Genomic DNA, 25,778 nt, shown 5'->3' with positions numbered 1-25,778 from the left:
CAGGGATGCAGCCATCCGTCTGTGGGCTGGCTCCAATACCCAATGCATGCATACGTTCTAGGCACACAGTGCTATACCAAGCACTTGACACCTGTGCTCTGAAGACTGGACAGGTAAGGTGTGGAAACCCCACACAGAAGCTGGAGAGGACGGGGTGAGCCTGGAGGAAGCTCCTAAAGGTCACATAATCTTTGGGGGATAATCATCCCAGGAAAGACTGGCCCATCTTCAGAGCTACCAAGAAAAGGAACAACTTTCTTAAGGGGGAAGAGAGCTGCTAAGAGAGGGACAGCCAACAATTCAGAAATGCTGGGCATAGTGGCACAGGCCTAGAATCCCAGCGCTTGGCTAGAGTAAGGCCAGAGGCCCTTAGGGGCCCCTGAGGGACCCAGGCCTTCACCCCTCTTCTCGTCCACACCACCCACTCCTCCCATCTCTGTCCCTCCCCCTCTGACGCTCTTGATTTTTTTTTTTTAAACACACTCACACAAATCAATTTAGGAGGAGCAAAAAGAAGAGCTATTTTAATCTGCTAATTGACTTCAGGGGCCATAATCCCTGTTTGAAAAATGCCAGGAGTCATGGTGATTTACGGCTGGGACAGCCTCAGCCCTATCGAGTCGTCTGCTGCGAGACCCAGGGGCCAGTGAGCCACTCCGAGCAAACCCATGTATAGTCACAGAAGGGGTGTGGGTCAGGCTGGTTTGGACAGCCTGGGCTCCAGTGCCAGCATGAGGCCCTGCTGCTGACTCATCTCCGGCTTCCACCTCTGCCTACCCCCAATACCTTGAAGGTCGGAGCCCCCTCCCACATGTCACTAGGCACAGCTCCCCCCTTCCTGTCTATCTAGCCTCCTGGAATGTGTACCATGCAGCTTGAGCCTACTCTTTCAAGAAGCCTCTCCCGATTCCACCGGCGCGGACTGAGCCTCCTTTGACTTCCTGCCTCCTTTTATGTTTAAATCCACAGAAGGGCCACGGGAAAGGCTTTTACCATGGAACTCCTTGTTCAGACCCAGCTCGGCCACATCCCTACATGGGCAGACCAGGCCTTCCACAGACCTCAGTCTTCTCCCTGCCTAATGGGGATGAAAAACACTCTTCTGGGCCCACGGAGAGGTTAAGTGAGCTAATGATGGAAGCGTCTGGGCAGATGAAAAGGATGCTATGACCACAGAGGTTGGCAATGTACCACTCTCTCAGGTTGTGTGCTGATTGAATCCTGGTGTCTTCTTAGCCTCCCTGACTGTCCAGGGAGCCTGGGGCTGTCTGAGGGTAGGACTGGCCTCCGTCAGCCCCGCCCACCTGCTCTGTTTTTTCAGCCAGCCTCCCCTCTCCCTCCCTTGCTGCAACCTCTACCCAGCAAGGTTGGATGAGACAGTCTCCTCTAAAGTAGTGGTTCTCTCAACCTTTCCAGTGCTGCACCCTGTTCACACAGTTCCTCACGTGGTGACCCCCCCAACCAGAAAACAATTTCCACTGCTACTGTTTAACTGTGATTTTTGCTACTGTTATGAATTGTAGCGTAAATATGTGTTTTCTGATGGTCTTAGGCGACCCCTGTGAAAGGGTTGCTCAGCACCGCCCCCAAAGAGGTGGTGACCCGAAGGTTGAGGGCCACTGCTCTAAAGGGAGCTAGTGGTGTAAGATCTGGGTCCTTTCCTCAGAGAAAACCCCTGTCCTGTGGGGAAGCAGACATGAGGATGGACTAAAGCTCCCTGTGACTGCAGAGCTGCGGTGGGAAGAGGATAGAAAAGAAAATTCTACTCAGAGGCCGCGTGGAGGAGGCAGCTTCCAAGCTGGGCCTTCAGGCCAAAGTCGGGACTGTGAGAAAAGGCACTCTCAGCCAGACGTGGTGGCACAGGGCTTGTAATCTCAGCTACTTAGAAGGCTGAGGCAGGAGAACTGCAGGGCAACCCACTGAGACCCTACGTCAGAGCAAAAAGCACAGATCTCCTGCTCAGAGGTAGAGCACCTTGCCTGGCATGCAGGAGGCCCTGGGTCCAGGTCTCAGGCCCTGGAGGAGGAAGGAGTATTCGTTGCTTAGGGAGGACAAAGAGTCTTGCTGGCACCTCCTTCACACTCCCCCAACAAGACCTTCTCAAGAGAAGGAAGCCACTTGTTCTCTGCCCTTCCACCACGTGGCAGGGACCTGGGTAAGACACAGGATTTACACTTTTCTGAGCAGACAGTTGAGGCTGGACTGAATACATGGGCTAGAGCTTACGTTTAAGCTTTGGTTACGTTTAACTTTAGGTTAAGCGCTGTCCTGCTCAGGTTAGACCGGGATGACTGACAGCCACTGGCCACTGCCGTGTATCAGCTCATCCTTACATGCCCATCCTTTGAGAAGTCTAAAGAGTCTTCAGCGCAGTTATTACTGCCACACAGTACAGATGGGCCCACTGCCTGGCACAGACATCCTTGTGCTGCACCGGGATCAAGCCTGGATCTGTCTCTCTAGCTAAGGCACATACTGTCTGGCAGGGTAGAGGTCTCAGGTGTACCCAGTACATAGAGGAAGTGGGGGAGGCCTCCCGGCCAGCCTGGATAACCTTCTCAGTAGCTGTCACCAGGAATAGCCTGTTTGGGCTCTCAACATGTCAGCATGAGAGCAGGAACACTTTTATTGACTTGAAAAACAGAAAGTTCCCAAACTGCTAGTTAATAAAAACAGCCTCCTGATGTTTGGAACTTAACACAGAGGCTTCTGGCAATTACTCATGTCTTTGTTTTTACTTTCACTGTCTCTTTTTTTTTTTTTAATGCAAGTGAAAGCAATCTGAAAACATTCACAATTTCTAGGCTTAGAAGTCAGAAAAGAAAAAAAGCAAACAGGGTTTGAACCCCCCACCCCTTTGTGGCATTTCTCTCTGCAAAAGAAAGGGCGTGGGGATGGGACAGAAGTAGCCGGTGTTGGCTGGACATATCATTGATACCTAGGACAGTGCAAGCTACATTACGAGGCCTCTTTAGCTCCTTCCAGAACCCGTTTTCCAGATGAGGAAGCTGAGACGCGATTAGGCTCTGCCTGTACATAGAGTTCACATGCCTGTAAGCACAGTCTTGAATATACATGAACACATATATCTATCTGGGAAGACGGGCTGGGCTATACTTCGCCTCCACCCCCCAGCTCACTGGGTGACCCTAGGCAGGCAGATTCTCTGAGGCCCCTGGCGGTCCTGGCAGATTCCATGGCCCAGAAGCCTGTCCCTTGGTGCTCAGGTCCAGCCCATCTTCTGATGTTCCCCCTGGTAACTCCTACAGGCTGTTTGTCTTCTCTCTGCCCCCACCCCCGCCCCCGCCCCCAGTGCCCTCCTGCTCCCCTCTCTGCCCCCACCCCCAGTGCCTCCTGCTCCCCTCTCTCATCCCCTTCCTAACCCTTCAGAAAGCTCTTGGGGCTGGGTGTGGTGGCGCACGCCTTTAATCCCAGCACTCGGGAGGCAGAGGCAGGCGGATCGTTGTGAGTTCGAGGCCAGCCTGGTCTACAAAGTGAGTCCAGGACGGCCAAGGCTACAAAGAGAAACCCTGTCTCGAAAAACCAAAAAAAGAAAAAAGAAAAAAAAAGAAAAAGAAAAAGAAAAGAAAACAGAAAGCTCTTGGGGGAGGAATGGAGCCTGAGTGCCAGGAGAGGGCTCAGTTAAGAGCAGGGGAGACCCACTATGGAGAGCTGGCTCCTCCACTCATCCATTTAGAATGTGAGTCTCCTCCACTAGAGTCCCCGGGTTGCTATAAGACATGCCTAGGCCGCCAGTAACAATGGTTACCCTTACCAGGGCAGGGATAGGGCTGCCATTTCTGCTGGTGAAAGTTGCAGACAACTCAGAAAGCACCCCGAGGGAGGAACTGTGTGGGTCATAATCTCACTCGCCAAAGCCATAGCCAGAAGTGGGAAACTGCAGTCCACAGGAGAGCCCTGGGTCCTGTTGTTCCTGGGCCCCTTAGCCTTAGGGATGCCACCAGCAACCCCCATGACTTGGGAGACTGAAGGTCAGTCCCAGCACCTGCAACTAATGGGGTAGGGGGACGGCACTCACCTAGCAGCTGGACACCCCGCGTGAGGCCGTAGACATCCACCAGGGCCCAGAGTGGGTCCGCTGTTCGGACCCCATTGAAGAAAAGCATGGCAGCTGAGTCGTTGATGCGGTAGAAGACACGGCCCTTCTTGTCCACCCAGAAGGCAATGATGTTGCCCTCATTGGCGAACTCCTCGGGCAATGCTTTGGCCCAGAAGCCACTCTGAGACACCAGGTCAGGGCAGGCGTACTTGGGCAGCGAGTCGGGGTGGATGCGGGAAGGGTCCTTGCTGGTGAAGCCAAGTCGCAGGGCCCCACTCCAACAGCACTGCTTCTTGGTGATCTGGCCACAGGGAGTGGGGGAGCCTCAGGCTAGCCTCTCCTCCTTGGTCAGATGACCGAGGGGGAAAGGGTGGGCTCTCTACAGACCACCCTCAGCCAACTCTTGGGAGTGCCCTACAGCCAGAAAACTCAGGGTGTGGCTTGTCTTCCCTCCCCCACCCCCACCCTAGGGGGGGCCTTCCTATTGGTTGGTGAAGGCCACTCCCCAATGAGTCTTGTTATCCAGGAAGGCCAGGAAAGGAGTGAGGACCAAAAGAAGGACAAGTAGAAAGAGAGGGGCAGGCTGGAAGCGGAACAGCAGGCCATGGCAGTAAAGAGGTCAAAGGCAGGGGTCGGGGGCGCCCACCTTCAGCCTGACTTGCTCGTAGATGAGCACCGGGCGGTTACTGAAGGTGATGGCATTGCAGAAGCTGGCCTGCCTCTTGACGGCCTTGTGGCTGAGGTCCATGAGGATCTGGGAGCCCTTAGTGTGGGGGTGGAAGAGCAGCGGTGTAGCCGGGAGCCCCCCACCTGACAACGCAGGCGGGCAGTGCTTCTGCTTGTGATGGCATCGGTGAGAGGGGACCGGGAAAGAGCCCCCGATGGAGTCTGCAAAGGAACAGGCCATAGCGTCAGAGAACAGCGCCAGATCAGGGTCTCCCCGGGGAGGTCCAGGGGAGAAATGGGGATCACCACTGTTCAGCATTTCCACGTTCACCAGCACAGCCAGCTGTAACTGCTCTCCTTCCTGCTACCATCTGCTGTTTTCCTGGCCACCATCCTTACTGCCTGGGTTCTCAACCTATGGGTCACGACCTCCTTGGAGGTCACATGCCAGATATCCTGCATATCCAATATTTACCTTATAATTCATAAAAGTACAGCAAAACTACAGTTATGCAGAAATAATTTTGTGGTTAGGGTCACCACAACACGAACATGTTAACAGGTTGCAGCACTGGTGAGGCTGAGAATCGCTGTTCTCTCAGGTTATTAGCCCTGCGCTGCCACCTCTATCCTGTCTTCCTCCCCACAACCATTACCCATGATGGCCTGTCACCCTGCTAACACCCTGCTCTGTCGCTATCAGCACTCATTTGCTTTTATTCATTCATGTATTTTTTTTAAAAACGATTTATTTATTATGTATACAATGCTGTGTCTGCATGTACAACTGCACACCAGAAGAGGGCACCAGACCTCGTTGTAGATGGTTGTGAGCCACCATGTGGTTGCTGGGAATTGAACTCAGGACCTCTGGAAGAACAGTCAGTGCTCTTAACCTCTGAGCCATCTCTCCAGCCCTCATTCACGTATCTTATTCATAGTCACTCGTTATCTACAAAGTGCCAAGTTCTGCCCTTGCCACTGGAACCACAAACATACATGGCTCTTGTCCTGAAGCCAACCGTCCTTCCCAGGACACAAACACTGATGGACATCACCGTGCTAAAGGGCACACAGTAACCACCACCCGAAGACCCACCAGGAGGCTCGCCTCTCGGTAATGCCTCGGAGGAGGAGAAGAGGGACAGGGCACCATTGGGACTCATCTGGTGAGGCAGAGCTATGGTGGGCTTGTGACCATAGAGGCCATGTCAGCCTCAGTGTCTAGGACACGATGTCCCTCCCTCAAGGCTATCCCTATGTAACTCAGGCTTAACACTACCCATGCCGGTAGCACTGGGGGCACCAGACAAAAGTGTGGTGCTTTCTTCCACAGATACCCTATTGAAGTGGGACAGAGAGCAGGGCAGGCTTGGGGGAGGGGCAAGCACTTTACAGACATGTAGCTAGCAGCCAAGAGACATATAGAAACAGGCAAGACTGCAGGACAAGGTGTCTGGTGGCTTCTCTGCCACTCATCAGCTGGGCGTCTCTCTGACACTGGTTGGCCTGTGCCTCAGGATCCGCAGCTGGGGCGGGGGGCACCCTAACATGGGCAAGGAGCTAGGGTGCCTTTTCTTCCCAAGACCCTGTGCCCCATCAGTCTTACAGAAAATGGAGCCTGCCCATCCTGTCATCTTAAGCAAAGCCATGGAGAGCAGTGGGGCAGAAGGAGGCGGAGGGACGCCTCCACTTATGACTGGCCTTTTGGGGGTGTTTCAGATTTTGGTCCTCATGAGATAGCAATGCACTGAGATGTGGTTAGCAGCAGGCCTGCACAGAGCCCTCTACTCTCTCAACATGCGAAGAAGAAGACAAAAATGGAACTAGAATGGGCAAGTCTGGAGGCCTGGGAGGCCAAGCCTGTCAGGACACTTACTTTGGTTCCCTTCTCTTGAGAGCCCCAACACCAGGCTCCACATCCTAGCACCATGTGACCCTTGGGCACACCCCTTTGGGCTTCTCTAGAGCAGATTCTTGTGTGCCAGGGGCCTGAAAGGGATAGCGTGAAAAAGAGCTGCTTTGCTCTCTCTAGGAAGACAAGATGTTCTAGAACCATCTAAAGGTACAAGGCCACAAGGGCTGGAATATCTCAGCCCCACACAGGTGACAGGGCTTCCTAAGTGGCCTCTAGGTAGTGTGGAGGGTGGGAAGTCATCCCAGGTAAAGGGCTGAGAGTGGCAGTAGTTCCAGGTACCCTTATTGAAAGAGACACCCAGCACCTTGAATCTTAGTTCCTGCTGCTAGGGCTGGAAAGAGGGTTCAGTGGCTAAGAGTGCTTGCTAGGCAGGCATGAGGGCCCAAGTTCAAATCCCCAGTAACCATATAAAAAGCCAGGCATGGCCACATTAGTGCCTGCAATCCCAGCGCTGTGTAGGACAGAGACAGGAGGATTGCCTGTCTCAGGGACTAAGACAGAGACATACCAGGACTCACACCATCCTCTGGCCTGAGCTATGTACACACACACATGCATGTCCCCTCCAGCTACACGGTCCCTCATGTGGTGCTGGGACTCAGCCAGACCAAGGCGAAAACAGGTTGGCAGTCTGCCTGAGATGCCGGCAGCTTCCATATGATGGAACACTACATTTCAGGACCCCGCCCCCACCCCCACCCCCCAGAACTGAGAACATGGTTCTGCACACAGTATATAGCCTCTTGATTGGCTGTCCTCAAACCGCTCCAGCAAGCCTCTGCCGGGGAAGGGGTGAGTGCAGTGGGTGTGTCCACACAATGTGGTTGCTCTGAGGGAAAAGTGGAAGAACGTAGATGCATGGCAAAAAGCCAGAGCAAAAGGTCACCTACTACATGACTGCATCTCAGCGACACCAAGGAGACAGAGGTTTGCAGGGTCAGTGGAAAGGGCTTGGCCACATGGAAGCCTGAAGGAAGTTCTCACGGTGACAGAAATGTTCTCTATCTTAATAGTGGCGGCAGTCACAGAACTTACACGGCGGTCCCCGAACCCGTCTATAGTCAAAGGATGATTTTTCACTGACCAGACACTAGACTTTAGCAAGGGGCTGAGGCCAGGGAGATGTTTCCTGAACAAGCATGAGGGCATGAGTTCAGCACCCTCATCATGAGCTAGGCAGAGCTGTGTGTGCAGCTACAGGAGCAGAGACAGGAGGATTGCTGGGGCTTGCTGGCTGCCAGACTCACTCCGCATGCAGTGGGAGACCCTGTCTCAGGAGCACATTTTATGTCCTCCTCTAACTGCTGGGCATGAGGAAAATCATGTATACATACACTACACACACACACACACACACACACACACACACACAACACACACACACACACACACACCAGGTCTTCTGATGGTGACAGCAGCAGGGAGAAAGACTGAAAGTTTCTGGCCACCAAGACACCTCCATCACTTGGCTCCTAGGGTTTAGACACTACTTCATGGAAGTCCCCAAGCCAAGTTGGGTTGACACTCTCCTTAACCATATGTCCCCTCCCAACCTGCGAAGTGAAATGGGTGCTATTCCTTTCCCGGGGGGTTGGAGACAAGGCACGGTGGCAGCTTCAATGCCAGGGAGTGTGAAGTCTGGGTCTACCTCTCCTGTCCATATTACTGTCCCAAGGCTATTTAGGACAGCCACTGAGCGACTCCCAGACCCTGCTTCTCTCAAGACGCTGTGTGATCAACACATGGAGCCACCTCTTTGGTTAAGGTGTCAGGGCCACCACATTAGAGGCAGCTATGGGCTCTACTGTGAATGGCCCCCTCAGAGGTGACTAATGTGAACTGCCTGACCAGAGTGACTTCCACCGTAGAGTCCCTGCTTCTGCTGTCTCCCTCCCTGTCACAACTGACTGGAGGTAGAGGAGAGCACACTGTGTGCACAGCTCTGGCACCAAAGACCCAGAGGGGGCAGCTGGAGTGGCTTCCTTCTGTCACTTTGATGTTCACTATGACACTGTGAGGTCCCTGTTCTGTAGATGAATGACCAGTGCTCTTCCAATGTGTGTGTGTGTGTCGAGGGTGCTTTACCCACTTTGTAGCCAATACTAGAGCTCATGTCCTCCTGTTCTGGGACAGTAGGTGGAGAGGAAACAGGTTTCACTGAGGAGACACCTGTACCCCAGCAAAGGTGTGGCTTGTACTGGGCCTGAGGACTTTACAGCCACATAAGCAGAGGCCCCATCCTGCCACCAGCTCCCAGCACATGTCCAAGGTAGGACCCTTTAGTAACAAGTTTACAAGCTTATGGGAGCCTCCCTGAGGGGCCCTGGTGATGCTGATGCTGAAGGAAGACTCGTCAGCTTCCTTGAGTATGCAAGATGCTAACACAGGCCTGACCCTCAGCCAGCTCCAGCTCACATCCCCTGGTCCTCACAAGGTCACAAGAGAGGTAGGTGTACATATGTGTACATACACACACACACACACACACACACACACACACACACACACACACTGGGGTGATGACCTCATGGCCCCCACCAAGCTCTACCCAGATTTACTGTGGAGTCTGATGGCAGAGCTGTCAAGGAGCAGGCTGAGTGTGGGAGGCAGCACGAAGCCCTGATGCACACACTGGGCAGTGTCTTGACTTTTCCTTTAATGCCACCTGACACAGCCCCCCCCCCCCCCCCGCCCCACCGCCAGAAGTTAAGTTACACTGTGGTCTCTCAGCCAGAGTGCAGAGAGCCCAGATCTGAGCTTAATCCTGGCTGTCTCCAAGGCAGCCACTGTGCTCTGTGTGCGGATACTGTACAGAGGGTCGGCTTTCCCTTCTGTGAAATGGGGTCACCACAGGCCTTCATGGAATCAAACGAGGCACCTCGGTGGTCACTGTCATCTGGTCATTACGAGGGACACCACTCCATGCCTTCCCACCTCCGTGGCCTCTGCTCCAGCAGGTCCGCCTGCCCACACCCCTTCTTTCCCAGCCCCACCTGAGTGTCTTTCAGGGCCCAGCTGAGTCCCACCCATCACTTCTCACACTATCTTGTTCTGAACCTTGGCCCTGAATATAAGTGCCAGACTCATTTCCGTCTCCTACAAAGACTGACTCACTTTTTGGGGGGGAGTAGGGGTGGGCAGGCAAAAACTATGAATACTGAAAGCAGGCGGCCTTCAGTTCAAACCCTAACCAGGCTGCAAAATTGCTGTGTGACATCAGGTGAGTTGCTTTACCACTCTGGACCTTGAGTTCTTTATAAAAAGAGGCTCCTAGGGCTGGAGAGACGGTTCAGTATATGCTCCTGCAGAGGACCTGAGTTGTGTTTCAGGACCCACAACCTATAACTCCAGCCTCAGCAGTCATCTGCATTTGTGTGCACATAACCCCGCCCCCGAGAGAAAGGTACACACATACATGCAACTTAAAATAAAAACAAATCTTTAAGGGGGCTGGAGAGATGACTCAGCAGTTAAGATCACAGGCTGCTGCTCCCCCAGAGGACCCACGTTCAATTCCCAGCACCTTCATGGCAGCTCACAACTGTCTGTAACTCCAGTTCCAGGGGATCTGACACCCTCACACAGACAAACATGCAGGCAAAACACCAATGCACATGAAATAAAAAGAAATCATTAAAAAATTATAAAAATTAATAAATAAATCTTTTTTTTTTTTTTTTTAAAGGAGGCCCATCAGCCTTGCTTACTTCTCCCAGGTGGGGACTTGGTGAACACATTGATTCAAAGCAATTTTCCAAATGTTAACACCTGAGTCCAACATCAGGCCAGGAAGTAGGCAAGCAGGGCGATGGAGATGACTGCCCAGCTGGGCAGCAGCACAGTGGCTTCCTCAAAGGTTTCCACATCCCTGCTCACCTCCAGGAATGGATCCACCTACTTCTTGGCTTCCTCCCCTGGCCACCATGGACCCGCCCTTTTGCTCATCCGACAGAAGTCTCTGGGGGAGGGCCCTGCTATGGATTTCTGGGGACCCGTCTAGCCCTAAGCAGAGTGTTCCCCACTACACAGGACTTTGAAACCCTGGATCACCCCTGAGGCACTTGTGTTACACAGGGCTTTTCCTCAGCAATTCTGCATCCAGTGGTTTGGACATATGTATCTTTGCAAGAGCTGAGAAAAGTCCCTCAGACGACTCCCTGCCTTCTGCAGAGCCACTTCCTGGCTGGGAAGGGCAGCGAGGTTCTTTGGTGTCTACCCTTCTCGATGGTGGATTGGGAGGCTCCCAGGGGGAAAGGCTGCCATCTTGTTCACAGCTATTTTCCACTGCTCAGACCAAAGCACAGAATAACAATGAAAGGGGACTGCCAGTGCTCGGTTCTCCCATCTGGGCAGCCACGTTGGGCCTCACCCTTACTGGTGGCCAGTGGAGACATCAGAACGTGGAGAGGCGCTCCCTTTCCTACCCAGCGCCAAGACCCCACGCTATATACTTGACTACAACTCTACCAGACCAAGATCCTTCGTCAGCTCCACACTGCTGGCAAGAAAAAAGCAGAGAGGAAATTCATGACTCCCGCACCAGTCCTTGCACTCCCTGACCTTCATATCCAGCCTGTCTCACCTTCTCAAACCCTGAGGTGAGTGTCTGTGGGAAGCACCTCTATTGAACTTAGCTCAAGAGGACCATCTGTCTCTGGGCCTTCTTGCTCTTGTGTGGCCCCTTCCCCTTACAGTGTGGGCTTCCAGAGCAGAACTCAGCTGGAGGAATGAAATGTCACTCCCACTGGGCTGTCGCTTTCATCTTGGTTGCTGCTCTGTCCTTTCTGAATTATTCCCTCTGGGGAGACCAGCTGCCATGCCTGTACGGAAATGAGGGGAGGACCGAGGACTGCCAGTAATTGTGAGTAATCTTCGTGATGGCTCCCCTCCAGGTAAGCCTTTGGATGAGGCTGCAGGCCCAGCCAACTGACCGCAACCTCAGAAAAGTGGAGAAGCCAGGGGTCCTGGGCCCCCCCCCTATGAAACCACAGGATTCCAGGGCACAGAAATGGTGAGCTGGCTAAATGCTTGCAGTTTCAGGCAGAGGGCACTAGGGGGTAATTTGTTAGGCAGCAACAGGCAATAGGCAATAACAATACATATGGCCCTAGTTCACAGTCTTCAGAACTTCCCCTGAAAACTAATGACTTTGCCAAGGGCACCTAGTTGAGCTCTGAACTCAGACCAGCCACACTGCACAAGGGCTCCTCGCTTTGCCCCAGCCAGCCAGCCAACCTACTCACTGTAGTTCCTGCCTTCTGCCCTCCCTGAGCCCATCTCGAGAGCCTCAGTCCCGTACACTCTTGCTGTTACAGCCCAGCATGAGGAGCCACGCAACACCCCGTTATGCCCCCCAGCCCCCAAAAAACCCTGACAATGCATATGGCATGTCCTGAAGCTGCCTGCAGCACTGACGGAGTCCAGGATGATATGGGAGGAAAGAAGGGTGGCTGAAGATGTGCAGAACAGCCACCCCACAGGCAAATTCATCTCTAAGCTGAGCCTCCTGCCCACTCACCCTCACTCGCTCATGGTGACATCCCAAGATGTTCCCAGCAGCCAGTGGATGCAGCTCCAATACCATCACCTGAGAGAGGGACCAGACCATCTCCTCCTCCTTCTACCTTAAAGCTCCACGGGGAATTTGCAAATGGCTCAGCCTGATGTCACTGTCCCTCTGTTGCCAGGGCTACCCCAAAGCCAGGTCTGAGACAAGGGAAGGTATGGCTCACATCAGTCCCTGCCCCACATGGTGTCACCTCTCAGCATCCATTACAGAGCCACTCCCATGTTGCACACACACACAGTCACTGGAGAATTCCATGAGAGCCAACCCGTCCCTGCAGCTGAGATCCTTCATACAAGCCTCTCTCGTGCTCCCACCCTGCAAAGTTGGTACCTAGAGGAAGCACCTCTACCTAGGCCCTGGTAACTGCCATCTACTTCCTGGACTTCATGCCTTCCCTGAGCCCTTCTCCTCTACTGCGGGTCCAATCCAAGTACTCACTTCTAGGTAGCTGGTGGGTATGTAAAATAGTGGACATGAACACCTAGGGAACATTGTCCTGGGAGCCCAGCAGGACTGAGGGTGGAGGGGCAACAGAGCTCATGCCTACGTACATGCCAGCAAGCACATGTGGACGGAAGACCCGCAGTGAAACCTTCCCCGATGCTCACCCCATATGATGTCATGTGCCAAGGATGCTGCCTAGAGAACGCCAGACCAGCCAACCTGATCCTTATCCCCACTCTGCCGTCAGACCTTCCTACCCTGCCCCAGGGGCCAATTTAGGCACTAGCCAGGAAGACTGGGGCAGCTTCTAGCTTTCAGTTAGGACCTGTTCCTCTCCCCCTCCCTCCTGCAGCCTTCCTGGCCTCATCCACCAGGAGCCCTGATCAGCCTCAACTTTTCTTGGCTCTCTGACACTTCCATACCCACCTCAGCTCCAAACCAGACCTGTACCCCACACTCCTCTCTCTCCCTACAGACCCAACCCTGCCGGTGTCCACTGACGACGCTGAGCTGGGTTATGCTGGGACAGCCTGTTGCTAGCCTTCCCTGAGACTGACATATCACAGTAGCTCTATGGCCCTGGGCTCCACCCACAGCTGCTCTGTGCTAATCTCAGGACCCATAAGGCCATAGGAGGCCATGGCCCTGCTGCCACTCTCGGGATTAAGGAACCCAAGAAGGGAAAGCAAAGCGCCAGCTCAGTGAGACAAGGCCACATGTCTCATCTGAGGCACCAACTGTGTAAGCTGAGCCCCCGCCATTTCCCAGTTGGGCGATGTCATCTCTCTGCGGTGAGTGGGGCTCAGTCTCTCAGATCACTCTGATGCTTGGGCTTGTGAGGTTTAGAGACCACGCCGGAGGTGACCACCTGGATGCCAGTGATACATCACCTCTCAAACATGGGGCTCATTCCCTGACTTGATGAACACTACAGGAAGAAAAAGGAGGAAGTGGAGAGAAGAGGAAAGAAAAGGGGAGGGGGAAGACTCTCTCTCAGTGTTCTGCTGCCTCCCTGTGGGACTTGCCACCCTGTTTACCCCAGCACCCTGCCCTTCAGACCAAGAGCAGGAGCAGCTCCCAAATCCTGCCTAGGGAAAGAGACAGAGTACGTAACTGCAGAAACCATTTTCCAAATGGGCTTTATCATGCCCATCGGTGCTCTGCCTGGCTGCTCCCCTCTGGGACTTGGATTCCACTTTACCAACCCAACACAGCAACACACACACACGCACACACATGCCACCATCACAGGGCACACTACAAACATGTCTGCTTATAATAAAAACACCACAGTCTCTTCAATAAACAAAGACACATCACATGGGTGTATAAATAGGGACTCAAAACACAGCTATACCATCTGTGGACACCCAAAACATGATGTCATACACACACAGCAGATAAAACACAATACAGATGGCAGGGTCGGCCCCTGCCACCTCTCTTCACTCACTGTTACCAAGCAATCCAAAATATTTGCCAACCCCAAAATCCAAGGCTTTTGAAAATGCTATTGAGGGCCATTTGTCTTTACCTCTGGGGGCCCAAGCAACCCATGCAGAGTAATGGTACCCATAGGAAGCAGCCAGAGTCTGTGTCTTCCCCTGGCCCCTGCTCCCCTTCCAAAAGAGGCAGAAGCAGAGCCATGGGGCAATCACTATGCAGAACAGAAGGACATATGTGGGTACAGACGTGTGAGGACAGATGGGTGGTGTTTGCTGATACTGATAGACACAACCACACCCCTCCACCAGCCACACCCCTCCACACACCCCCTACTCATGTGATGGCAGCTGAGGCAACAGTCCGGGCAAGCAGGGGGAAGAGAGGCTTGACTTGACAGGGAGGGGAGTGTAGGCAAATAAGACACTTGCTTAACATTCAGAAATGGCTACTCAGTCTAGATGCCCACCCAGTTATGTTTCTGTTCCTTGGGGCATGGGATACCCAAAGGAGAAGGACTCTGTCTGACCCTGGACCCAGGTGGCTCCACTTTGTGTTCTCTACTCAGCCCCATCCGTATACTCATCCCTATAACCTTGTGAAGGAAGCTACTGTTGGTCCCGCTGACACATGAGAACACTGGATACAGCCGGCGCATCCTTATCACAGCAATCTCATCTACTTAAGAGCATGAGCTCAGCAGCTCTTAGGGCTTCATGCCCCAAGACTTGTGGATCGTTTGCTCCAAGGCAGCCAGAGGACAGTGGCCACGTGCTTCAAGGGCCTTTCCGTCCTGCCCAGTCAGCCTGCCCAGGTCTGACCCCAGTGGAAAATGTCAACTGGCTCCAGACCCTCTGCCAATAGTGAGCCCTGGCCACAGCGGGCAGGCCAGGCCTTGGTCAGCCATTCCGAGCCTTAAGCCAGAGCCCAGGTCCTGACACTGCCCTCCTTCCTGCCTGGGCTTCTCCCATGGACTCAGCAGGACGGTGCCTACCTTCAAGAACCCTGCCTTCCTTGTAGGGAGAGTCACAGGACATCGAGGCGGGCATTCTGACTCCAGATAATTTGTAGGGGCTCCTAGTTTCATTTCTGAGGAAGGGTTCCCCTTTGGGTCTGTTTCCACATTGGCCATGTTGCTCCCAAGACCCCAGCACAAGAGCAGGGTAGTCCAGGAGACGGGAGTCCAGGCAAATGGAGCCCAGCACATAGGATGCCAGTCAACCCGCTTCCTCCCCTCCCTACTTGTGGATCTGCCAGATATTTATTCTCCTCTCTTGGAGAACCAGGTCAAGCTCTGTGGGGGCTGCCACTAAGCACACCTGTGTGCTTGGGCACAAGCTGACACAGGTATACACCCACAGGTATCTCCAACGCAAACTCAAGAGCACAGGCACTGTGTATACATATGGGATACCCAGACATCTCTCCCAGACTACCTCCAGGACCCATAAACTCTCCCCCCACTTGTCTAAGTGAGATTTGCATCAAGAGGTACATTTGGGATACCCAGGACCTCACATCCCACTCAGAGGCTGCTCCATACCCTGGTAAGAGGACAAGGCCACTTTGTAGGGGAACTCAAATGTCTGGCCTTCCAGTTTTCCCTAGACCTCTTTCTCCAGCCACAGTGCCAAACACCCAAACACCACCCCTACACACACACACACTCACATACACACAGCCCCAGAGCCCACCAAGAGTGACAGAGCAGACACATGACTAAACCCTCTTTCTCAATGCCTCTCCATTCCAACCTCCCAAGTGGTCCACAGGCTTGGGGTGGGTGGAACCCCAGACATCAACTAGGGCCTTACCGTGGAGAGTGTTCCGTGTGATCTGTCCCCCCATCTCAGGCCGCTGGCAGCTTGGCCACCTTCGTTTGGCCGGCCGGCCTCGTCACCGAGCAGCCCTAGCTGCCAGCTCCCCTCCTCCTTCCCCCTGTCCTCCCCCGCGGCCAGCCGGCATGGCAGGGCCAAGCGGCCCCTTTTGCGCCCCTACGTTCTCCTCTCTCCCTCCTGCATGCACACGCCTGCCCGCCCCGCCAGCCAGCCAGCCAGCCAGCCGGCCACACACGCACACCCCCTGGTTGTGCTTGCCGCCTCCCAGCTCCCACCCACTGGGAGCCTCCCCCACCTTCCGTGCTGGTTCAGGCAAAGGGATCTGTCATGTTTATTTACATAAGGAGGAGGAGACTGGAGGCTTCCTGAAATAGCCAAGCTCCAGAAAGCGCTGGAGATGCCCCAGTGGAGCACACACCACACACACACACACACACACACACACACACACACACACACACACACTGACACTGTCCCATGGACGTGGAGATGCACGGTCACCCAGGCCAACAGCCATTCAATCTTCAGAGGGCATCATGCCACTCCATGCAGATAAGGAGGAAAGCAAGGGTGGGATGGGATGGGAACGGTATTGACTTTGCCCCTGCCCTCAGGGTACCACAGTCAAGCTAGGAAACTTAGGTGCAAAGAACTCACATCACTTCTATCTTCTTCCAGACTCTGTGGCAAGGATACTTCCCAAAGATTAGCTCCTTCATGGTTATCCCCACTGCTGTTATCAATAGGCACCACTAGAACCTTCCAACATCCAGAAGTCTATGAAAAGAGAGCTAACCAGAAGGCAGCAGGGCTGTGATGAGGATCTGGGTAGTGTGCCAGAATCCAGGCTTTTACCCCCATGCCCAGTTGTCTTTTTAACCACACACATTCACACACTTGCACAGCCATACTGACCCGCACAGTATGTCTACACTGTGCCATGCGCCTATGAACAGGCATGTGTACACAAATACATGTGTGCGTGTACACACCTAAGCATCATTGCTGTGCCCACTTACTCCCCTCCTGCCCACTGCACTACATGCATTCTCCCACAGAGTCACACGGCCTCTGGAGGAATCTTAAGGTGCAGGTGCACCCTGCACCTAGGCAAAAAGAAAGCACAGAGGCTGAAATTGAGGAAAATCCTTCTAGCCCTAGGTGGCAAGCCCAAATTGCCACCAGAAGGGCAAAGCCATGCACAGAGGACTCACGGTGCAGGGAGCAATGCACAGGGACTGCTCTGGGAGGTTGGAGCTATTCTTACACCTATTTTACAGAAAAGGGGGGGGGGGGCTGTTGGCTTTTGGTTTTGTTTGTATTTTGGGGGGGTTGTTTGTTTGTTTTTGTGTTTTGTTTTTCAAGACAGGGTTTCTCTGTGTAGTCTTGGCTGGCCGTGGTCTCACTTTGTAGACCAGGCTGGCCTTGAACTCACAAAGATCTGCCTGCCTCTGCCTCCTGAGTGCTGGGAGTATAGGCGTGCACCACTGTGCCTGGCTTTTTTTCTTTTTTCTAAGATAAGGTTTCTCTGTGAAGCCTTGGCTGTCCTGGGGTCACTTTGTAGATCAAGCTGGCTTCGAACTCAAAAGATCCGCCTGCCTTTACCTCCCGAGTGCTGGGATTACAGATGTGCGCCACTGAGCCTGGCTAAGGTGGGTATTCTGAGAAACAAAGAACTTGCCTGAGGATCCCAGCATGTCCCAGCAGCACTAACACTCCAGCCTAGGCAGGTCTAGAAAACACTGTCACACTCTATCCAGGATAAGCGCCTCCCCCAGGTGAGAGTTGCCATTTCCCAGGCCCTGTCCTTAGAGTCAAGGATCTATGTTCACAAAGATGTGGGTGGGGAACTAGGGACTGTAGAAGGAGCTGGGGGAAAGGGGGGGATGCCCCACATCCAAAGGCACTCAGGTATGAGCACTGTATGGGGCTCAAGACACTGTTGCAGCCCACGTACCACATAACCTCCCCCAACTGGAATCTGGCAGAAGGACAGAGAGACCTAAGGGACAATTGAGACCTAATTGGGGTCAGTAGCTAGAAATTTGGGCAGGCCCTGGGTGCAAGGGCCTAGAGCCTGCATGGTGGTTCTCTCTACCAGGGATGAAGAAGAAAGAAGGAAGAAGGAAGAAGGAAGAAGGAAGAAGAAGAAGAAGAAGAAGAAGAAGAAGAAGAAGAAGAAGAAGAAGAAGCAGAAGCAGAAGAAGAAGCTGTAACTCAGAATTCTATACAAGGTAGCTCCCTTCATTTGTGGGTACACACACACACACACACACACACACACACACACACACACACACTCACACACACTCCCCTAGCCCCTTCCTATGGGGGAAAGTGGCTGAGGCACCTGACCCTTCCTTCATGGTCTCAGTCTTAAGGCAAAGCCTTGACAAGTCTGCGCTGCTCTAAGTGGGTTACACACAGGAGTGTCTCTTTCCAGCACCGCCCCCTGCCCACACACACACTTTAATTACATGTGTATGCATGCATGGTGTATATACATGTGTGAATATGGGGTCAGCTGTATGTGGGGATGAACACATTAGCATGCACATGTGGAGGCCTGAAGTTGACACTTTACTGACTCACTTAAATCCAGAGTTCACCCATCGGCTAGTCTAGCTAGCCAGTTTTCTTGACCCTGTCTCTGCTCCTCAGCCTCTGGGACTGTAGGCAACCACCAAGCCTGCCTAGCTTTTACCTGGGCTCTGGGGAGCCACAGTCTTGTCTCATGTGTGGACACCAAGCACTTTACCCAGGGAGCCGCCCCCTAGCTCCCACCTGCCTTTTAATATAGCTAGCTGGACCTTGGCCCACTAGCCTCTCCCACATGGCAATCTAGTCTTCTCACGGTTCAGCATCCCGCATACCAGCCTCCCTCATCCCCTGGCTCCCGCTTTCTCCCACTGAAGATGATGCTCGCTCCCTACTTGCCCAGTACTGGGGAAACCATTCAGGAAGCCTCCCTGAGGCCGCAGGCAGTTGGTAAGTCCCCATTCTTGGAACTTGTTTCTCCTCTGAGCCCCATAGCTAGGTCTCTTTTAACCCTTGTATTATTCTGCACAACGCAGAGGCAGCCATGGCCTATCTAGAACCTAGTCTATGGCACCCCAGCTTCTCCTGAGCAGGGCTCAGCAACCTAATGCAGCTAAACCCAGAGTTATTGAGCGTCTTTTACATGCCGAACACTAACTTACACAGCGAGGGTGAGATGTGATCCCTAATAGGCAAGGCTGAGCTCTCATGGGTCTGAGAGAAACAGACATTTCTCAGTCAACCACCATGCAGAGTACATCGTCACTTTCCTAAAATGCACTCTGAAACCACGGATTCGGGTTCTGGTGAGCTTTGAAGCAGGCTTTCCTGAAAAGCAGCCAGAGCAGGGCACGATTTGTAGGTTCATGTCCATGTACTGTGGAAGTGTGTCGGGGAACAGGGTGCTACAGAAAATAAACAGCGCAAAGGCCCACAGGCCCGTAAGGAGACCAGCATATTCCCAAAACAAGGCTGGTATGGATAGAACTGGATCTGTAGGAGAGCCTTGCTGTTGGCAAGACTAAATGACACTAGGGCCTGGAAGATTAGGATGAAGACCAGGCTAGTTCCCTGAGAGCAACAGGGAACCCTGGCAGGCTTCAGCAAGTTCAGCAAGGATGCGAGGGGGGTGCGGGGGACACGACCAGACACACATTTCTAAAAGGTCACTCTGCCATCTGGTGCGGGGCATGCGTGGGAAGAGACAAGAGGTGCCAGGACAGAAAACAGCAGCAGCCGGAAGGATGGGGCCAGCACCTGGCTTCCCTCACTCCTGCTTGAGTCTTGCATTATGCTTTGCAGAGGAGGTCCTTGGGAAAAACATCTCACGGTAGAATGGGGGATCACTCACAGGATGGTGGGGCATAACTGAGAAGTAAATGTGGCAGAAGTGGGGCAGGTGTGGTGAGGGAGTCGAGGAGGCCTTCAGTTGGGCGGTGGGAAAAAATGAAATAGAAGCTAGGCACGATGACATAAGCTAGGCACGGTGACATACAGGTGTAATTCCAACGCTCAGGAAATAAATGGGAGAGGATCGTGTGAGCTTGAGGCCCACTCTCAGCTAAACAGCGAGAAACCTGTTTGGTGGGATAGGAAAAATTCTGAATTAGGGGCTACTTAGGTGGCTCTGATGTCTTCCAGAACAGAGAGGTCTTCCTACCTGGGTCTTGTTTCCTACAGGCTGCTGCCCTGTTTTCAGAAGGCAGCGGCGATGTCCTGTTCCCTTCCTCAGAGTGGTGCCCAGGGTTCTGTAGGGGAGGTGGCACCCCTTCTTCAGGGTGGGACTGGAGATGCATCCCTACTAGGTTTTATTTACTGGGGTACCCACAAGCCTCCACTTAATCAAAGGATTCCATTTGCTCAAAGGGTTGGGGAGAGCAGTGCTCACTCACTGAGCAAGGTTCCCCGTGCACCACCATGAACCAACGGGGCAGGCAAGACTCACCCCTCACTGCTCAGAAGCCAGTAGGCAGATGACGGTTCAAACCATGGCAGAGTCAGGCTTCTGGGGCCATAGGCAAACAGCTCAGTGGGCATTCCTCAGCCACACAGAGCCGAGGCTGTGAAAGGGTTAAAGCAAGCTGCAGCTGGAGTACACAGTGCCTTCCATAGGTTTGAGTACTTGGCCCAGTTAGCCATGTCGCTTTGGAAGGTTGTAGAACCTTTAAGAAGTGAAGCCTTGCTGGAGGAAGTGAGTGACTGGGAGCTGGCCTTGACACTGGACAGCCCACTTGCACTTGTGGTCCATGCTCTTTACTTCCTGGCGGAGGAGGCTCCTGATGCTCCTGCAGCCTTCCCAGTAATGGGCTTCCCGCTGAGCTGTAGGCAAAGATCATTCTCTTCCTCCCTTAAATTGATTTTTGTTAAGGATTTTGTCACAGCAAGGAGAGTGACAAACACATAAGTCTTCAGGCAAGCCAACAGAGGTGGGTAACAGTGTTTCTATTGGCTCAGCACACACCTGTGCCAGGCAGGGTATGGATTTTTTTTGTATACATAATCTCAGCTAACTCCACAGCAACCCTTCATGAGTTAGTGCTCTCTCTCTCACTCTGCGGGACATAAAACGGAGGCTCAAAGAGGCTATACTGAAGGCTGAAGTAATCTTCAGCTACTTCCCGGGGGAGTGGCACGTGCTCTCACTGCATTTGGGAAACTTCAGTCCCTTGGAGTCTCTGAGCCCATGTAGCTGTCAAGACTCTCCTCCCAGAGAGTCACTTTCTCCAGGGATGTAGCCACTGATAAAACTGCTGGGGCTCACCTTTAATCCTGGTGGTGCACGTCTTTAATCCCAGCACTGGGGAGGCAGAGGCAGATCTGGTCTACAAAGCAAGTCCAGGACAGGACAGCCAAGGCTACACAGAGAAACCCTGTCTTGAAAAACCAAAAAAAAAGTGGGTAGCCCTACACCCATGTACAAGGACAGCATTCACTAGACTTAGTGGGTTAGAAAATCAGAAAAGCATAAATTAATAAAAAATAAAAAAAAAAGAAAGAAAGAAAATCAGAAAAGCAAGAAGCAGATGTGTTGGAGTGTGTCCAGGGCAGGGCCATGTGGAAACTGAGGGTAGATACGATCAACATATGAAGTTGTCAAAGAATAAATTTTAAATGTTTTTGGAGGCTGGATAGATGGCTCAGCAGTTAAGAGCACTGGCTGCTCTTCCAGAGGACCTAGGTTCAAATATGCAGCACCGACACTGGCAGCTCACAAACAGTTGTAACTCCAGTTCCTATACTCTCTTTCTGGCCTCTGTGGGAACCAGCATGCACATGATATACAGACATACACGCAGGCAAAATACTCAGACACATCAAAATAACAATAAGAGCCTGACAGTGGTGGCGCACACCTTTAATCCCAGCACTCGGGAGGCAGAGGCTGTAGCTCTGAGTTCCAGGCCAGCCTGGTCTACAGAATACTGGGACAGCCAGGGCTACACAGAGAAGTTCTGTCATAAGTAAATAAACTCTAGGGATGGTGAGATAGCTCAGCAATGAAGGGCGCTTGCCACCAAGGCTGACCAGCTGTGTTCCAGTCCCAGAACCCACATGGTAGAAAAAGAGAACCAAATTTTACAGGTTATCTTCTGACTTCCCTACATGTGCCCTGGGGCACCTATTTGAGCATGTGTGTGTGTGTGCGCGTGTGCGCGTGCGTGTGCGTGTGCACATTCAAACGTAAATGAAGATTTTTTAAATTTAAATATACTCTTAATAAAAGAGAGAATGAGTTTAACTTAAAAAAATAAAAATAAACTGGGCAGTGGTGGTACACACCTTTAATCCCTGCCCTCAGGAGGCAGAGGCAGGCGGATCACTGTAAATTCAAGGCCATCCTGGTCTACAAGGTGAGTCAAGGACAGCCAAGGCTATACAGAGAAACCTTGTCTGGAAAAACCAAAATAAATAAATAAATAAATAAATATAAATAAAACAAAAGTAAATGCCCTCCCCCACCGAACCATGCTCCCCTGCCTGCCTCACCCTGTCTGTACTCTCTTCCTTCCTCATGGGCTTCAATGGTAGGCTGCCCAGCTCAAGTTTTTCTTTACCCGGCCCTTTCTCATCCGTGTTTGCCATGGCCTGGCACTTGCCCCTCTGTCTAAATCCGCCTTCTCGGAGCTGAAAGTCAAAGGGAGAGCCAGTGCCTGCAGAAGGGAGCAGCAAACTCCCCACCAGAAGCGTGGGCTAAGGGGAAAGGGCCTCCAGAGGACAGTGGGTCCAGCCCCTGGCCCAGGCGGGGCTCAGAAAAGTGTGAGCTTTCTCAAGGCATGGTGGGTGAGGCCTTGGTCAGGACTGATGTCTTCTGTGGTTTTCCTTAGCGTGGCCTATAGGCAAATGCAGAGTACAGACAACTGGCTGAAGGAAGTGTGAACGCCTTCTCATTTATGCGACAGGGACAATGGCTGGCATGTGGAGAAGTCGGGGAGGGGAAGTGGTCTGCTGGGGAGGAGCTGGAAACACTCCTGGTGGCTATACTGTTTGAGGTTAGCTTTTGTTTTGCTTTGTTTTCCATCAAGAACAAAGGATAATTTGATTGCGATGATGAGTCATATGGTATTTAGAGCTTAATGCCGACCTGCCAGGTCCATTCCCCCTACCCTGCCTGACCTACTAGGCTGGGCCTGGAACTGGAGAATGAGGAGCAGGGAAGGCCGCCCCCAAACTCCTTCTAGATCCAGACCCAAGGAAAATACAGGTTGCTACCTGGAGTCCGGAAGAGAATGGAGTTGAAGACAGAGGCATGGGAGCAGGCACACTGACTACAAAAGCTGCACAGTGCAGAGAAACCGGAGCTATGGAGACCAGAGGGCGTCCTCTGGGACAGGTGCCCTAAACAGTGACAGCTGCCAGCTGTCAGGGATGATGGGAACACAACAGGTGCAGGCCTGCGGGGGTGGAGGCTGAAAGAGAATCTAAGCAAACAACCTGGAGCTGGGGGCCCCTCCTAGCTCCCCCCCCCCCAGCCTCAGGCTCACTGCCAGTAGCATCTTCTGAGACCTCCAAGCCACAAACATACCTGCTCACGCCCCCCAGTGCCAAGCCTCGCAGGCAGCCTAGCTGCCCTGAGTTAGACAGAGGGTTCACCATCTCTGCCAAGCAGAAAGGACCCAGACACAGAGGTACCCAGATCCCTATTTCCAGGAAAGACTGTGCCAACTGTGTGGGGATTGGGAGCTCTGGCCTGGCAGCCACATAAGCCAGCTCTGCCATCACGTTACAGGGCGAACCTCTCAACTTCTCTGAGGTTTTGTGCTCACTCCTCTAATGGGAGCAAAAGACACAATATTGGCAAGACAGGCTGCCTGGCCACTGTCGTGTCAGTAACGCAGGGGGAACCCCGGGGAAAGAAGTAACTTGGGGACATTAGGTGTGAGCACAGACTCTAACTCTAGGCAGAAGAAATGGAGAGCATGCTTCAGGAAGCGCCATCTCCTGTTTACTCAGCCCTACACACATGCCTCATCAGGCAGGGCTCCTCTAAGCTTTGCATGCAGACTGATACACAGCCACTACATATGCAAACGCCATGTCAGAGGGTGGGCCAGCAGCCAGTTCCGCTAAGAAAGGAGATTAAGCATTCTCCCTTGTCACCTGGTTAGTGCTCTGGTTCCGGTCAGAGTGGAGTGAATTTTAAGCTGGAATCCAGGCACAAGTGATAAATCATCACTTGGAGTCTATAAGATACAGCATAACCTTTCTGGGGACAGAAAGGAAAGAAGACAATGAGGCATGCAGGGAGGGAGGAAAAGCAGAGAGGACACCAGAGTGACGCAGGAGACAGGACACATGTGCTGGGACAAACCTTGTGTCTGAGATGCAGAAATGCACCTGACTGATCCCGCTGCGCGGCTAGATTATAAGCAAAGCTGGCAGCTGCATGTTGGGAGGATAAAGACGTCCTCTGCAAGGAAGAACCTTCCCCCATCCCCCTCCACATGCACACTCAGATGCACACGCATACACGCATGCACACACGCAGCACCCCAAATCTGAGGATACCCCTAGGCCTCCTGCAGCCCCTGTGCCTTCCCTAAAGTGCCTGCATCTCTGGCTTTGTCCTTCCTGTTCATCCAAGGTCTGGTCTGCAGAGGACAGCAGAGCTCAGAGCCAGCTGGGCCAGCTCTCCACATGCTCCCGTATCCTGCAGGGTCTTTCTCCAACTTTCTCCCTCAGACCCTGAGCATCATCAGCAAGTTCACAGAGTGATGATGGCCCAGGACCCACAAGGGCCCCTACCCTAGGATCAGACACTCCCAGGAAAGCCACTGGCAGCTAACCACTGCCAGCAGTCTAGTGACTCTGATAGTTCTGCTACCACTGAAATATCAGGGTGGGGGTCACAGAAAAGGAGGTGTTAAGATCAGGCTCCTGGGTGGTTCCCAGGACTACTTAGTTTCAAACCTCAGGAAAAACGGGGTTGAGAAGGACAGTGCCCTACCTGCCAGAGAGAGCAACAGGAGATAGAATCAAAGTCTAGAACAGCCTAGAAATTCCAGTGTGATCTAGATGGAGCCTCAGTCATGAACACTCCATAATGTCCCTATCATGTCGCTCGCCCCCCCCCCCCCCAATCTTGCTGATAATGAATCAGGGTCACAGAATGGGAAACAGCATTCCACGGAGGCTTTCCTGGAGGGCTCCTTTGTCTCCTAGTACCTTCCCTTATATAAAACTGAAGCAGGAACTAAGGCCAGTGAATACCTGGGATGGTTAATTTTTGTTGTCAACTTAATGGGATTTAGAGTCACCATGGAAACAAATCCCTGGGACTGTCTGTGAGGGATTTTCTAGATTAGACTAAGTGAGATAGGAAAACCCATCCTAAAGGGGGGGTGGTACCGTTCCACAGGCTGGGGTCTCCCACTAATTAAAACTCAGAAAGCAAGCGTTCGCAAGCTTTGTCTCTGCTTCCTGACTTGTGGATACAATGTGACCAACCACCTCTTGCTCCCTTCACCCTAAGTTCCCTGGCAAGAGAGGCTGTATTCCCTGCAACCGTTACAATTTAGAATTGTGAACCAGAATAACTTGTTGCTTTCTCCGGCTGTTTTTGTCCCAGCAATAAGACAAGTAACTAATATACATATCAGCTAAGAAGATTACGTCTGCCACTGTCATCTTGAAATACCTGCCCTGGGCCCCAGAAGGAGAGGCCAGCACTGGGAACTTGGCATCCTCAGTGAGGCCACTGAGGCTTAGGGACACAGAATACTTGGTGCAGGTTACACAGCTAGCTACAAAACAGCTTAAACTAAGCTTAACACAAAAATCGGAGCCAAGTGTCATGGTGCGCAC

The 25,778-nt window shown here is 52.7% G+C and overlaps 1 protein-coding gene across 1 annotated transcript in view; it reads right to left on the bottom strand.

Moving 5' to 3' along the window:
- Neurl1 (neuralized E3 ubiquitin protein ligase 1) overlaps window positions 1-25,778 on the bottom strand; it is a 76,410-nt gene that overhangs the window by 14,201 nt on the left and 36,431 nt on the right. The window contains 2 exon segments of the mRNA XM_051146739.1: window positions 4,040-4,361; window positions 4,707-4,948. Coding sequence (XP_051002696.1) covers window positions 4,040-4,361; window positions 4,707-4,948 — 564 coding nt within the window.

Source organism: Acomys russatus, chromosome 5, assembly GCF_903995435.1.
Source record: "Acomys russatus chromosome 5, mAcoRus1.1, whole genome shotgun sequence".
NCBI classification, from domain to species: domain Eukaryota; kingdom Metazoa; phylum Chordata; class Mammalia; order Rodentia; family Muridae; genus Acomys; species Acomys russatus.
Note: the sequence above shows the minus strand (reverse complement) of the source record. Positions and strands in the feature narration are given on the sequence as shown.